The 13,562-nt window shown below is 40.4% G+C and overlaps 1 protein-coding gene across 1 annotated transcript; it reads right to left on the reverse strand.

The window, feature by feature from the left end:
* Window positions 1–3,593: 3,593 nt before the first annotated feature.
* On the reverse strand, window positions 3,594–4,547 carry LOC136626657 (olfactory receptor 5V1-like). Its single transcript, XM_066601675.1, has one exon. It carries the CDS (start codon window positions 4,545–4,547, stop codon window positions 3,594–3,596), a length of 954 nt encoding a protein of 317 aa, XP_066457772.1.
* Window positions 4,548–13,562: the final 9,015 nt, after the last annotated feature.

Below are 13,562 nucleotides of genomic sequence, written 5' to 3' on the forward strand. Positions count from 1 at the left end.
TGAGTATGGTATAATGGTAAAATAAAGAGTCGAGACCAAAGAGCTTTAGTAAAACCGGAGGCACACAGTTTTTACTGACTCTTGCAAAATGACTGGTTAAAATTCCCTTGACAGTTCTAGTAGGCAGCAGAAACTTCAACAGTTCTTCTCTCACACACAAAACAACAGATTAAGTTACCACCCAACTCCCTCATATTTGACATGCCTACATGTTGAAATTCCACATTGCATATGTTACAGAGGCAAAGCCAACAGTAGAGAGTGATCACAGAGTACCAGATGGTGTATGCCATTAGCAGATGTTTTTTTAGTTTTGGCCTGCTTTGAGGAAGCGACAAAAATGCACAGCCATGATGATGCACTAATCATTGTGACCATCCTTGTAGTCTGCCTGCTAGAACAGTTGCTACAGAGCCTCTAGGACTTGTTGTTGTTGAAAGGGGGCTGAGGAGCAACAGATACCAATCTCCCAAGTGTCTGTCCTGTCCACCATTATTCAACACCGTAGGTTGCTTGGCTTTAGACAAGAAGGCAGGACATCTTCTCCAACACATTTCTCTACTCATGAGAGAAATATAAAGCAGGAAAAGCAGAAGCAGGAAGAAAAGAAGGGAGGCAATATAGGTGCAGGGGCAAAGGTGGGGGCTATGTAATGTTTGTTCCATCCATTACTAACCCCAGCTATTATGCGTAGATGGCTGGACCAGCTAGAGGATATTCTTATGCCTAACCCCGGAGTATGTGGGCCATCACATTTAGGCACTTTGAGACATACGAGTGTTTTTATGCTACAGAGTTTGCAGAAGGACCGTTGCATAGCCCTCATCAAAATATCAGATCATTACTAGGTGGTCACCCTCCTTCATTCCTGCTACAAGGCCGAAATGATAAATCTTATTCCAGTAGTGGAGAGGTACCTTAAAATGCAGCAGTATCAGGACAGACTTCTCCCTTGGCCTAATTTTTGATCTAGGAGACCCTATGTGGACCTTCTATTGCTTTCAGTAACACCACTTTGCTACTAATGACCCCCACACCACCGTATACTGTTTTTAAGAATTTTTGGGAGAAGTATTGCATTCCCAAGATGTGTGGTAATATTTCTATGCAATTGGGGAGACTTAGTGAACCAGATTTTACTCCTATTCACTGCTATGGGAGTCAGAATCAGCTGATCCTGATTCACCAGAATCCTGATTCACCATAATTGGTTAATAACCCCATACAATGTCAGCTATTGGAGGTAACCCTGTTCCCAGCCAATTAATCTATAATATGCCACTGATAATAGCAAGTACGGCATTTAATTTCTTAGTAAGAGTGAGCAACCTCCCTATGTCACCTTATACCTCCATGTGTGCTATATTAGTATACTGCAGGACCTAGTTGGATGCCTGTCAGCAGAACTTCAGCTAATGGCAAACTGAGGTAAGTGGACCTTTACTAAAAATAGCTGAGTACTTATGCAATAAACAATGAGAAGCTATTGAACTGTAGCTGGCGTTTTAATAGATACAAGTAGCAAAGCGAATTTAACCCAAAATTTTATAGATTTAGTAGAATTTATTGAAATGGTGCCATTATTATTAAAACTGTGGCTCGATCTTAAGGCCCATTTACACAGATGAATGTTGGGGAAACGATGCTTGACACTCATCTCCGCATGTACTTGCCCCCGTGCTGTTACACAGAAGTAAGTATTGCTGGCTCTCTGACAGAGCGGCCAACAGGGAGGCGGGGCGGCTGGAGGAGCTTTCACTCCTCGCTCTCCCCCTGCCCCTCTCTATTCACTTAACATAGCGGCCGTTCATTATTGAATGGCTGCTTTTTACACTGAACAATTATCGTTCAGCTCATCTTTCATCGTTTATGCAGCTTAAACGATGAAGATGAGTTGAACGATGATCGTTCAGTGTAAACAGCAGCCATTCAGTACTGAACGGCCGCTTTATTAAGTGAATGGGGAGGGGCGGGGGAGAGCAAGGAGTGAAATCTCCTCCAGCCACCCCGCTGCGAACCAACGATTCTCGCTTCTGTGCAACAGCACAGGAGCAAGTACGTGTGGGGACAAGTGGCGGGCATTGTTTGCCCGACATTCGTCCAGTGTAAATGGGGCTTTAGGACTCATGCACAAGACAAAGATACACGTGCATTAAAGAGGTTTTCCAGCATTTAACTATTGTTGACTCATCCTCAGGATGTAGATAAGAAAAAAGAAAAAAAGAGAAGGGCGGATCAAAATCCGAAATTTTTTTTAATTTTTAACACATTCTACGGATGATTTTCAGGGAAGGACTTATATTTAAAGCCCTTCCCCGAAAATCCCTGCAGGGCTTGCCAGCAGCCCATTGCTTTCAAAGCAATGGGAGAATATCGTAATCCATTGCCACATGACTGAGGAAGGCAATGGCAAACCACCACACAAAAACAGTTTGCCAAGAAAACATCATAATGTGACGTCACCCAAGGAGTCAGTCATGACTTGGTCCTTGCACAAGGGGTCTTTACCTTGACCTATATATATATATATATATATATATATATATATATACACATACATATATATATAGCATATACTGTATATTGGTGTTCCCCTTAGTCTTTTGGCTTACAGCCCTACCCCCTACCTTCATTAACACCGATACACAGAAAATAAAAGTTGTGGAATGATAGTGGTTATTTAATTTTTTTGAAAAAAGACTTCCAATATAACATCAAACTTCACATTCTCATTATTGCACATTTTTACAAAATTCACACTACAAAGCTATACATAGATATGGATAATTCAATGCATTAAAACATAAGCTGTTCTATGTTTCCTACAATATATTGTACATACTCCATTTTAATTCTATCAATTTATTGCTATTAAATGGGTAATAATTTTTCAGATATACATTTTTGCAGACTTAGGGCGCCTACCCACTTGCAATTTTTTTTCTTTTGCGTTTTGCGTTTTTTCTGAAGAGCAATTAGGATAGAATGTGTTCTTGTCCACTTGCGTTTTTTTTTTCGGTCCGCTGCAATTTTTAACATAGGAACTGTTAGTTGCATATGTGTCCTTATTTTTCTCTTAATGCACCCATGAATGTCAATGGAAATTAACGGAAAAGGCGCGAAAAAGCCACGGAAAACGCGCCAAAAACGCGCGGAAAACGCTGCGTTTTTCACGCACGAAAATTGCAAACGCCAGTGGGTAGGCGCCCTTAGACTTCTGAACTCTTCTCCCAAAAGGATCTGTGGGTACTCAGCCATATGTTATCTATCACGTATAGTTTGCCTCGATTTATATAGACAAGTAGAAGAGCCGCTTATGTGCACTTAGCTTTCGAACAGTAGAGTGGAAGTGTTAATCCTGTATCCCCTTTTCTGTAAACGAAATAAACTAGCATTCACAAAATATGCATTACTTACTGTGAAGACCAAAGTCAGTATCAACCAAATGCCAGGGCTCATTGGGTTTGAGGGACCCATGGCGATTTGTGTATCCATGCTTGACACTTTGTCAATTAGATGGTGGGGAGATTGAGAGTCCAGTGTGACTCTGTTGTGGTGCCCAAAGGCCCAACCTAACATGAAACTAGCCCTGCTTACAACATTCCCGGAAACATATCTAATTGAAATACCATTTTAAGAGCTCGATTGAGTTCCCTATTCCTTAGACTGTAGACAACTGGATTAAGCATTGGAATAATCATAACATAAATTAGAGTGATCATCTTGTTGACTTCCAGTGAAAACGTTGATGTAGGACGCATGTACATGCTTAACGTCGTACCATAAAATATTACCACAATCATGAGGTGAGATGAACAGGTGGAAAAGGCCTTTGCTCTTCCTTCTGTAGACTGAATTTTCAAGACAGTAATAATAATAAAAACATAAGAAGTCACAGTGAGTACGAATGGACCAACGCCTAAAAATGCTCCTTCAACATATGTAATTCTTTCTATACTGTACGTTTCAGAGCAAGACATTTTCATTAGAGCCGTTAAATCACAGAAGAAATGATTAAGTCTATTAGAACTGCAATAGCATGCCCTGAGAGTAAACCAGGCATGTGGAAATGTATCCGCAAAGCCTAGCAACCAACAACCGGCAGCAAAACCAGCACAAAATCTCCTGTTCATGATGAGGTAGTAATGTAGCGGGTTACAGATTGCTACATAGCGGTCATAGGCCATAGCTGAGAGCAATAGAAACTCTGAGCTTGTGAAAGCCAAGAAGCCGTACATTTGCATGGCACAAGCTGTAAGGGATATTGACCTGTTCTTCAAGAAGATAGAAGTGATCATCCATGGCATGATCCATGAACTGAAGCAAATATCAGCTACAGACAGGTTCATAAGGAAAAAAAACATGGGCTTCTGCAACTGGTGACAAAAACATCCAAGAGTAACTATCAGCATATTGACCATAATGACCTGCAGGTAGGCTACAGAAAACAGGATGATGAAGAGGAACTCATATCCGCAGTAGTATTTGAATCCCAAAACGAGTAACACTTTTGCACAAGTTCTGTTTTCTGCATCAATGTGCGGCATCTTGGACCTACTAATAAATGAAAGAGATATAAAAGATCGGGTTTTGACTTTGAAAAGTGAAACAAGGATATAGCACAGTTATTTTTTTATATATTTTTTCTTCATTTATGAAAAAAAAGACACAAAATTATGTAAGGCTCACATATCAGATTTTCAAATACCCTATTTGTGAATCTCAACTTTAAAAGGGGGAACTCATTTAGAACATTTGGGAGTAACTACAGGAAATTTTTTTTAATAAAAGTAGCTCCATAGTGCAGATGGTTTGTGCACAAAATCATAATTTCGGAATTACAGGAGGGATGGTCACTGAAAACACAGCAACAGTTAAAGCCTGTGAATAAGCCGAATGCACACAGGCACACATGAATTCCGCATGGGGGATCCTGCATGGAATCCTCCTGGCATCCACACGTACCTGCCTTTCTTGATCTTCATCTGTACTGCGGATGGTGGATTTTTTAAAAACTCCTGCCTTTCCCGTGGATCTGACATCTTTCATTGACTTTAACGGAAGCCGTCCGTGTGGAAATTGCAGGAAAATGGAGCATGCAGCAATTTTTCATCCGTAAGCGGAAACCGCAATTGGTTTCCGCTCGTGTGCATGAAGAATCATTTTTGCATAGCAGCAAAAATCCACCCGTGTGCATGAGGTCTAGTGCTGCTGTCAGCCACAACAGCAGTGCCTCTGTGATAAAGCACAGTGGTCGGGATGAAAGCAACAAAGTGGACAGCGCTGCTGGACTGGAAAGAGGAAGAAGGCCACTGTTTGTGCCAGATGACATCTTCAGCAATAAAGCTTCAAAACCACCCACTGGCTTTCTTCCTCATCGTTGTAGCACTCTTGTCAAGCAACGCTGTATTTCTTGTTGCCTTCTTCCTGCCCTCTGGAAAATACAGGGTTACTATAAAAGAAATAGACACTTTCAACAGTTTATACAAGAGTATTACTGATACAGCCAAAATACTTATTTTTTTTAGTGCATGTTTTTAACCCCTTAAGGACCAAGCACTGTAAATTTACGGCACTTGGTCCTGGGTTTTAATCCTGGACGATAGTAAAAAGTACAGCCTGGGAATAAAGCTCCTGCTCCTGCAATCCAGCAGGAACAGGTCAGGTCCTCATCTGCCTTCTCATTTTCAGGCTGCAGAGCGCTCATTGAGTGCTAGATATTGAAAAGAGAAAGCTGAAGTGTTACTTCCGCTATTCAACCCGGAGATCACATGACCCAGATCAGCTCTGTTAGTGACTACTGTGACACTAGGGGATGATTTCCCCTGTAACTGGGGCTCCTATGGATGCCCAAGCTACAGTGAAAAAGTGTGAACCTAACAAAAAGGAAAAGACAGTGTCTATAGGTCTTATATAACGTCATAGGAGACTCAGATGTTAAAAAAAAATAGTTACAAAAATAAGTTAAAAAATTACAGAATAAGAAATATACATATATAAAAAAGGAAAATGAACCTCCAACGACACCAACAAAAAACAATGCCATTTGCACCCTGTAATCTAAGACTATACAAATTATATATCAAAATGTCCAAAACAAAATGAGGAACCCATTCCAGTACTTTATTTTAGTGTAAATATACTAATTTTAAAAATAAACAATTGTAAATAAAAAAGAAATCTTTTTTTTTAACTTTTTTCTTCTAATAAAGCTAAATAACATGAAAAAAGTCAGTGAAAAAGGATATAAAACACAGACCTAGATGTCACGAAAATAAATGCAACAAAATTAATTCTGAGAGCCAAAGAAAAAAAATGGTGAGTAAAACAACCACATGGGTAAAATCCCTGAAAAAATTCTGTCCATTTAGGACCAAAACACCCTGGTCCTTAAGGGGTTAAGTTTTTATAACTAAGCTACAAATATTCTATGCATTGGTCTTTTCACAAACATGATACACTTGTTCCTCTAGCTCAAGTGTCTCCCAGAATTTTTCCCTTTGCATAAATAACCAGTATTCTGACTTTTCTTGCTGCAATTGCAAAACTTTTTACCCATAGGGCTCTGTCAGACACGCGTTTTTCCACGTGGAAAAACCTGCAATGTGTGTGTGGGAAAAAATTCGCATGACCACGTCCATTGCCACCCATATGTTCTATCCTTGGTAGGTGTGGATTTTCTCCCGCACATGCGGTGCATTTTTTTTTTCCGTGTGGAAAAATGCACGTATAACAGCTCGTCTGACTGAGCCCTAATGCTATGCTACTATGTATATTGAATGTCTACCTATTTAATGGTTTTGGTTCTATATAATGTTGAAAGTGTTTATTTCTTTTATAGTCACCCAGTATAGTATTATATATCACCTATTCAAATAACTGCTAATGTAATGCAGTACATTGTCAGGATTGGTGCACCAAAGTAACAAGTGCACCCTGTTAACGGCTCTTCACTGTGTCTCATAAGGGGTCTTCCTATAGACTGTGTCACTAGTCCAACCATGGTAACAGAAACTATGTGATAGTGGAAGCCTGCACCAAGGACTTCTTTGTGATCTTGTGTGTATGGGATTCTGATAGTTGTCTAATAATATTACAACAATGCAAACTATAGAAATTGTGTGGCAATTAAAATTTATACATAGGCAAGTTGTTAATTGTAATAAATCAACCTCCTTCTTAGGGTACATTTATATGGGTGAATGCATGTCAAGCCAACATTCTCAGACGCAACTCACAATGCACGGGACACTAACACTCCATCCGTAGGCCATCGAATGTGCGTGAGGCCTTAGTCACACGGGCGTTTTTTGCCATGATTTGCGGATCGCATGACGGATGCGCATCCGCAAATCTCGTGACCAGGGCCGAAAAATCGCCCGAAAAAACTGCTCCTAGCCACGTTTCAATAGAAATTGAATTCATGAATGGGTGTGAGAGCTGCCTCTGATTGGCTCAGCGCAGGGACCAATCAGGGGCAGCTCTCACTCACACCCACTCACACCCACTGCCAGCCGGCCGCGCTGAACTCTGTCTGCCGGGACAAGGTGGGTATATATTTTTTTTATTTTTACACATTTCTGGATGAATTGCAGGGAAGGGCTTATATATTTAAGCCCTTCCCGACAATTCATCCCGCGATCGCCGGCAGCCCATTGCTTTCAATGGAGCCGGCTGTATTGCCAGCTCCATTGAATTCAATGGGCAAACATCGTTCTTCTCTGCCACAGCTGTTACAGCTGTAGCAGAGAAGAATGATTTGTCTTCTATATGTTCTCAATGGGGTCGGCGCTGCTGCCGCCGGCCCCATTGAGCGCATATAGAGAAGAGAACAGGAATCGCAGATCGCAGATAGGTGCGATCTGCGATTTCTGTTCTATAATTTATTGGACGAGCGCATAAAAAGCGCTCATGTGTCCAATACCATTGCAAAGCAATGGTTTTATAAAATCGCTGGACGCATGCGCAAATCGCGCGAAAAAACGCCCGTCTGACTAAAGGCCTGAGACTGCACATCTGGATATTCTATTTTTGTCTAAGACTTGCACAAAAATAGAACATTCTGTGATTTTTCTGTCTGAGCATTGCTGCGAGAGAAAAAACTCGCCTATGAGAAAAGACACGTTGGAAAGAATGGGCTTTATTTCCATGTGAATGTTTTTGCATCTCGCAATACACAAAACTCATAGGATTTTATCATCCATGTTATTCAGTCTCAGTGACTTATTTCATATACCCCAACAAACTGCAAGATGGGAGTCCCCATGGGGTTTTAGTATGGAGTGTAAGTACTTCGTGTGCCACAGTTGGGTGAGGCACTTTATTCTCCCCAGGAATCAATGCAACTAACATGGCATTATCTTTTCTCTCATGATTTCTATATGAATCAAGGCAAAAAAACCTATATGTGTCCTTGTCTAAAATCAGAGTTACACAGCAGTACCGCATGAGCCTATAGGTATACCATGCATGTAAAAAAAAGTATTTTTTAGGTACAACAAAACTTGTGCAATTTTAGATATAGGTACAATGCTAGAGAGAATTCTTTAACCTTTTTTCATAAAAATAAAAGTATACAAGAGAAAAAAATTCGCAGATCACCAAAACAACCCAAATCTCTAATAAATAAAACTCAAAAAGACAAAGACTACACTGTAAAAAGGGCTGTATATGAGCAGAAAATCCTATTTCTGTATTCACTCACCACTTATCAGCACCTGTAAGAGGACAAATACCCATTGTTAGTTAACCCAGTCAGACCCCTTTCTTTTTCTAATAGCTTTTGCATTTGACTGTTACAATATAATAAATATATATTAAATACTAATCACATTACCTTCACACATTCTTGCAGCATCGAACTATGATGTTCAGAAGACAACAAACTTTATAGACAAGTAATTCCCCTCTGAATTACTGTAATTGTCATTTTGCTACTTTATGTCATATTCTCTGAGGAAAACGTGCACATGTTCAAGATGAAACATTTCAGCTGTCTTTAAAAAGTTACAAATAAAACTTGAAACTTATTCATTGTAAATCAGTGTTTCCATTCTTCACTATTCTAAACATTTCTACTTACTGATGGAAAATATTCATTGACTATACCTAGAAGCAGGAAAGAAGCTTGTTAAGGAAAATCCTAAAGTGTAATGTACTGCCAGCATCTCTCCAATTAAAGTTTTTTTCCCCAAAATTGGAATTGATCACCTTTTCATAGGATAAGTGACATGTCTGTTTACTGGGGGCCTCATCATTGGGGCCAATTACAAGAACAGGGGTCCCGTGTCATCTGTTCCTCCTCCCAATATGACCAAACTGATAAGGAATTTACATGAAGTGGAGGTCCAACATGTGAGTTTTGGCTCCATTCAAGGTGAAGGGCTGATGAAGATAGCTGAGGGCTGTACGTAGTTACTTTTGTCAGTAAAATAGACTTTGGATTGCTTGGAAGCCCAGATACTTAACTGTGGTTACATTGAAGCTCCTTCCACTGTGGGGTGTACTGTAAGAAAGAAGGGGGGCATGGGATGCATGATCTTGTGATTAGTTAAGCTTCCAGTGGGGGTCCCCAGTGATCAGACACTTCTCGCCTGTTCACAGGATAAACTCAATGTTTTACAGTACAAGAGGTATGGATGAGATTTTGAGAAATCTCATCTATGTACTGCGGAAAAAATCTTTAGCGGAAATAGACTTGCTTGGATTGCAGAATGTGAAATCTGGAACAAATCTGGAGTATTTCTGCACCAAAATTCAATGACATAAAAACACCATCTGGATTCTCTGAAGATTCCCTCCATATTGTCCGATGTGGACAAGTCGCAATGGACAATCCCCAGCGGATCTACCTTGTTTGACCATATCCAATGTGCCACTCAACTTGTGCTCACGACGAGGGCTTAAACAGATGAACATATGTGCAAATAGACTCGCCGCAATGCAGCGTATTTGCACATGAACAAGTTATAAGTCTTTGTATTTTTTACTGTTCAAACACTGTGCAATTATGCACGCAAAAAAAATGAAAGATAGGGCAAGGCCTATCTTTTTTGCACATAGATTTTGCATGCAATAGGCACGCTTGTGAGAACAAAACCACTGAAATCAATGGCTTTGCTTCATCACATTTTACAGGTGTGATTTTCACACAAGCAAAATCTCTGCAAACACATTTGTCTGTTTAAGCCCTGACTAGTAATTATTAGTAAATTATAGTAGCAGTGTTTCTGGTGGCGCGCACACTTACAGTAGCTTGATTACTACAAAGGACAAACAAAGCTTGTCTCCTCCCACAGCAGTGACATCATCGCAGGTCCTTCAGCCCACTGGATCTCTGTGGTGGTGGTAGGTTGTTGTCTTCCGTCAGGACTGCTGAGTTGTGACTTTTGAGATAACAATGGCTTAGTTGTATGCTCAGTGTGTTGAAAACAATGGTCTGCAGGCCCCCTGCATTCTTTTCAGGGAAGGGCTTTACATATAAGCTCTTCCCTAAAAGAGAAAAATTTTAGTGTAAAAAAAAAAATGCAGGCATTCTCTTCAATGGAGTCGCTGCTGCTGCTGGCGGCTCCATTGTAGACAATGGTCTGCTACACACCTGAATTGTTTTTCAGGGAAGAGCTTTACATATAAGTTCTTCCCTGAAAAAGAAAAATTTTAGTGTAAAAAAAAAAATTACTTACCTGTCCGCTGCTGCTGTTTCCGCCGCGGGGGATGAAGAACACATCTGCCGCATGCGGCAGATGTTTCCTTCATCCCCACTAGTTAAAAGAATTCCCTCCTGCTACATCTGCCACATCTGTGGCAGATGCAGCAGAAGACTTCTTCAATTCTCTACCACAGCTGTCACACATTTCAGCTGCGGTAAAGGATTCTGCTGCCGGCAATTGATTTCAGGGAAGGGCATTAAATCTAAGCCCTTCCCTGAAAATCAAGTAAAAGTGGTTTAAAAAAAAAAAAAAGGATACTCACCTCCCTTCAGCTGCTCAGCTGTGTCTTCTCCTGCTGTCCCCTGCACTGTGGTGCTGATCTATCAGCAGGTAGGGATTTAAAATCCCTGCCTGCTGGAAGAGCTGAATGTGATTGCAGGGAATTATTTTAACTAGCGGGCATGAAGAAAACATCTGCTGCATACGGCAGATGTGTTCTTCATGTCCGCAGGGGTCACGGCCGCAGCTCCATTGACAACAAGCATGCAGCTGTGTTCACACGTGTTTTTGCTCGTACCTAGGTGTGGGTCGTATGTACGCACCTAAGTACGCACAAAAACACGCTCGTGTGAATGCACCCTGAGGGCGCCCACCCACTGGCGATTTTTTTCCCTGCGAAATTCGCAGCATTTTTTTCTCTGCAGGGGTCTATGGGACTTGTAATGTTAAAATCGCGATCGCGCAAAATCGCAATTTACCGCGAAATCGCGATTTTGCGCGATCGCGATTTTAACATTACAAGTCCCATAGACCCCTGCAGAGAAAAAAATGCTGCGAATTTCGCAGGGAAAAAAAATCGCCAGTGGGTGGGCGCCCTAACTGTGTTGTTCTTCTGTCGGTCAGACTCTGTGTTTTATATATGTTGTAGGACCTTCAATGGCGTCACCAGGGGGTGGAGCGATGATGTTACCAGGGGCGGAGCATCAGAGGTACTCACTCACATACTACAGACAAGTGGTCATTAGTAGTTTGATTATGATGTTAACTATAGCCAGTTCCAGGTGGGGCTCAGCTACTTTCTATGTCTCATATGAACAAAGACCAGTGGAGAAGTTTCCAGCTATGTCTAAACTGCACTTTAAGGGCTTGGTCAGACGAGCAATTTTTTCACACATGTATAGCTACGATTTTAAATCGCATCTATATAGAACCAATGGTGTCAAATGGAAGTGGCCACATGTGCGATTTTTACATACACTTAAAATTTGCACCTGCAAAAGATAGAACATATGGGTGTCAATGGATGTGATCACGCGATTGTTTTATGTGTAAAGTGCAATTTTTTTTCACGCGCTTATACACGTGCATAAAAATCGCTTGTCTGACTGAGCCCTTAATAACAGATAGCATTTTAAGCATAAATCTTCTAATATATATTACAATACACCAGTCTGTATATAAGTCAATTCAGTGCTGCTGTATGGAAAAAAACAATTCTCTTTGCAGATACTGTATATCTGCCCAGCTTCTTTGCATAGCCACACTGCACTTTTTGTAGTCCATTACTGTAAAACACCAAACAGGCGAGATTATTTAGTAATGAGAAATTGCATTATCAGCAGGTTGAAGATTATTGAGTAAAGGCATGTTCTACTATTATCCTACCAGTAGGGGGCAATTAGCTTCTAAGTGAAAATCTTAGTACTAGCCTAGCTAAATGAAGCAAAATATTAATCACACTTGCATTGTACAAAAACAATCTGTGGTTCAGCTCATTTACACTAGATCACAGGGAGGGTTCTTGGTCAAATCCTGTTACAGTTTCCTTATTGGTTTCAATCACTGACTAGGAAACTAGGAAAAAAAACCAATCGGAGGTTTGTTATATGGTTAACCCCTTAAGGACATGGCCTATTTTGGCCCAAAGGATGCAACAATTTTGGGGGGATTTTCATCTCCATTTTTCAAAAGCCATAACTTTTTTATTTATCCATCAACATAGCCAAATGAGAGCTTGTTTTTTGTGTGGCAAACTAGTTTATATTGGTACCATTTTAGGGAACACATAATGTATTTTAAAACTTTATTTTTTTTACTGTAGGGAGAGAAAACACAGAAATTGAGCCATTGTTTTTTTTTTTTTTTTACAGCAGTAATCATTTGTTCTGCGGGGCGGTACGATTACGACTATACCAAAGTTAGGGCTTTTACCCACTAGCGTCTTTTTTAACGCTACGATATCACTGTGTTTTTTTCAATGGGACTTCCTAATGTTAAAATCGCATCAAACAAAAATTGCAAGTTTGTGCTTTTGCAAATTTTGTGCGATGCGATTTTAACATTAGAAAGTCCCATTGAAAAAAACACACTGATATCGCAGGGTTAATAAAAACGCTAGTGGGTAAAAGCCCTTATTATTATTTTTTTTAGGTTTTTCCACTTTTGCACAACGAAAGCCCTTTTGGGGGTACCATAGCGTTTTTATTTGAACAGAGCTCTGTGAGGGCTTGTTTTTTGCATGACAAACTGTAGTTTTTATTGGTGCCATTTTGAGGTACATAGGGATGTTTTGATCACTTTGATTGTGTTTTTTTGGGCGGCAATATGAAAATAAGCATTTTGCCTCCATTTTGTACAGGTCGTTACAGATATGATGATACATCTTTTTATGTGCCTGTAGGGAACTTGAACCATAAAAGCTTTGATCACTACTATGATAATGCATTGCAGCACATCTGTATTGCAATACCTTATCACTTACAATAGCAATCACAGACCATGGCCTGGTTGCCATGGCAACACATCGGGCCTCCGCGGTTACATCGCGGTTGCCCGATAACGTCACAGAGGGAGCGTGCTCTCTCTGTAAACCCTTTAAATGTTATGATGTACATTGATTGTGGCATGTAGGGG

Source organism: Eleutherodactylus coqui, chromosome 4 (assembly GCF_035609145.1).
Source record: "Eleutherodactylus coqui strain aEleCoq1 chromosome 4, aEleCoq1.hap1, whole genome shotgun sequence".
In the NCBI taxonomy this organism is placed as follows: domain Eukaryota; kingdom Metazoa; phylum Chordata; class Amphibia; order Anura; family Eleutherodactylidae; genus Eleutherodactylus; species Eleutherodactylus coqui.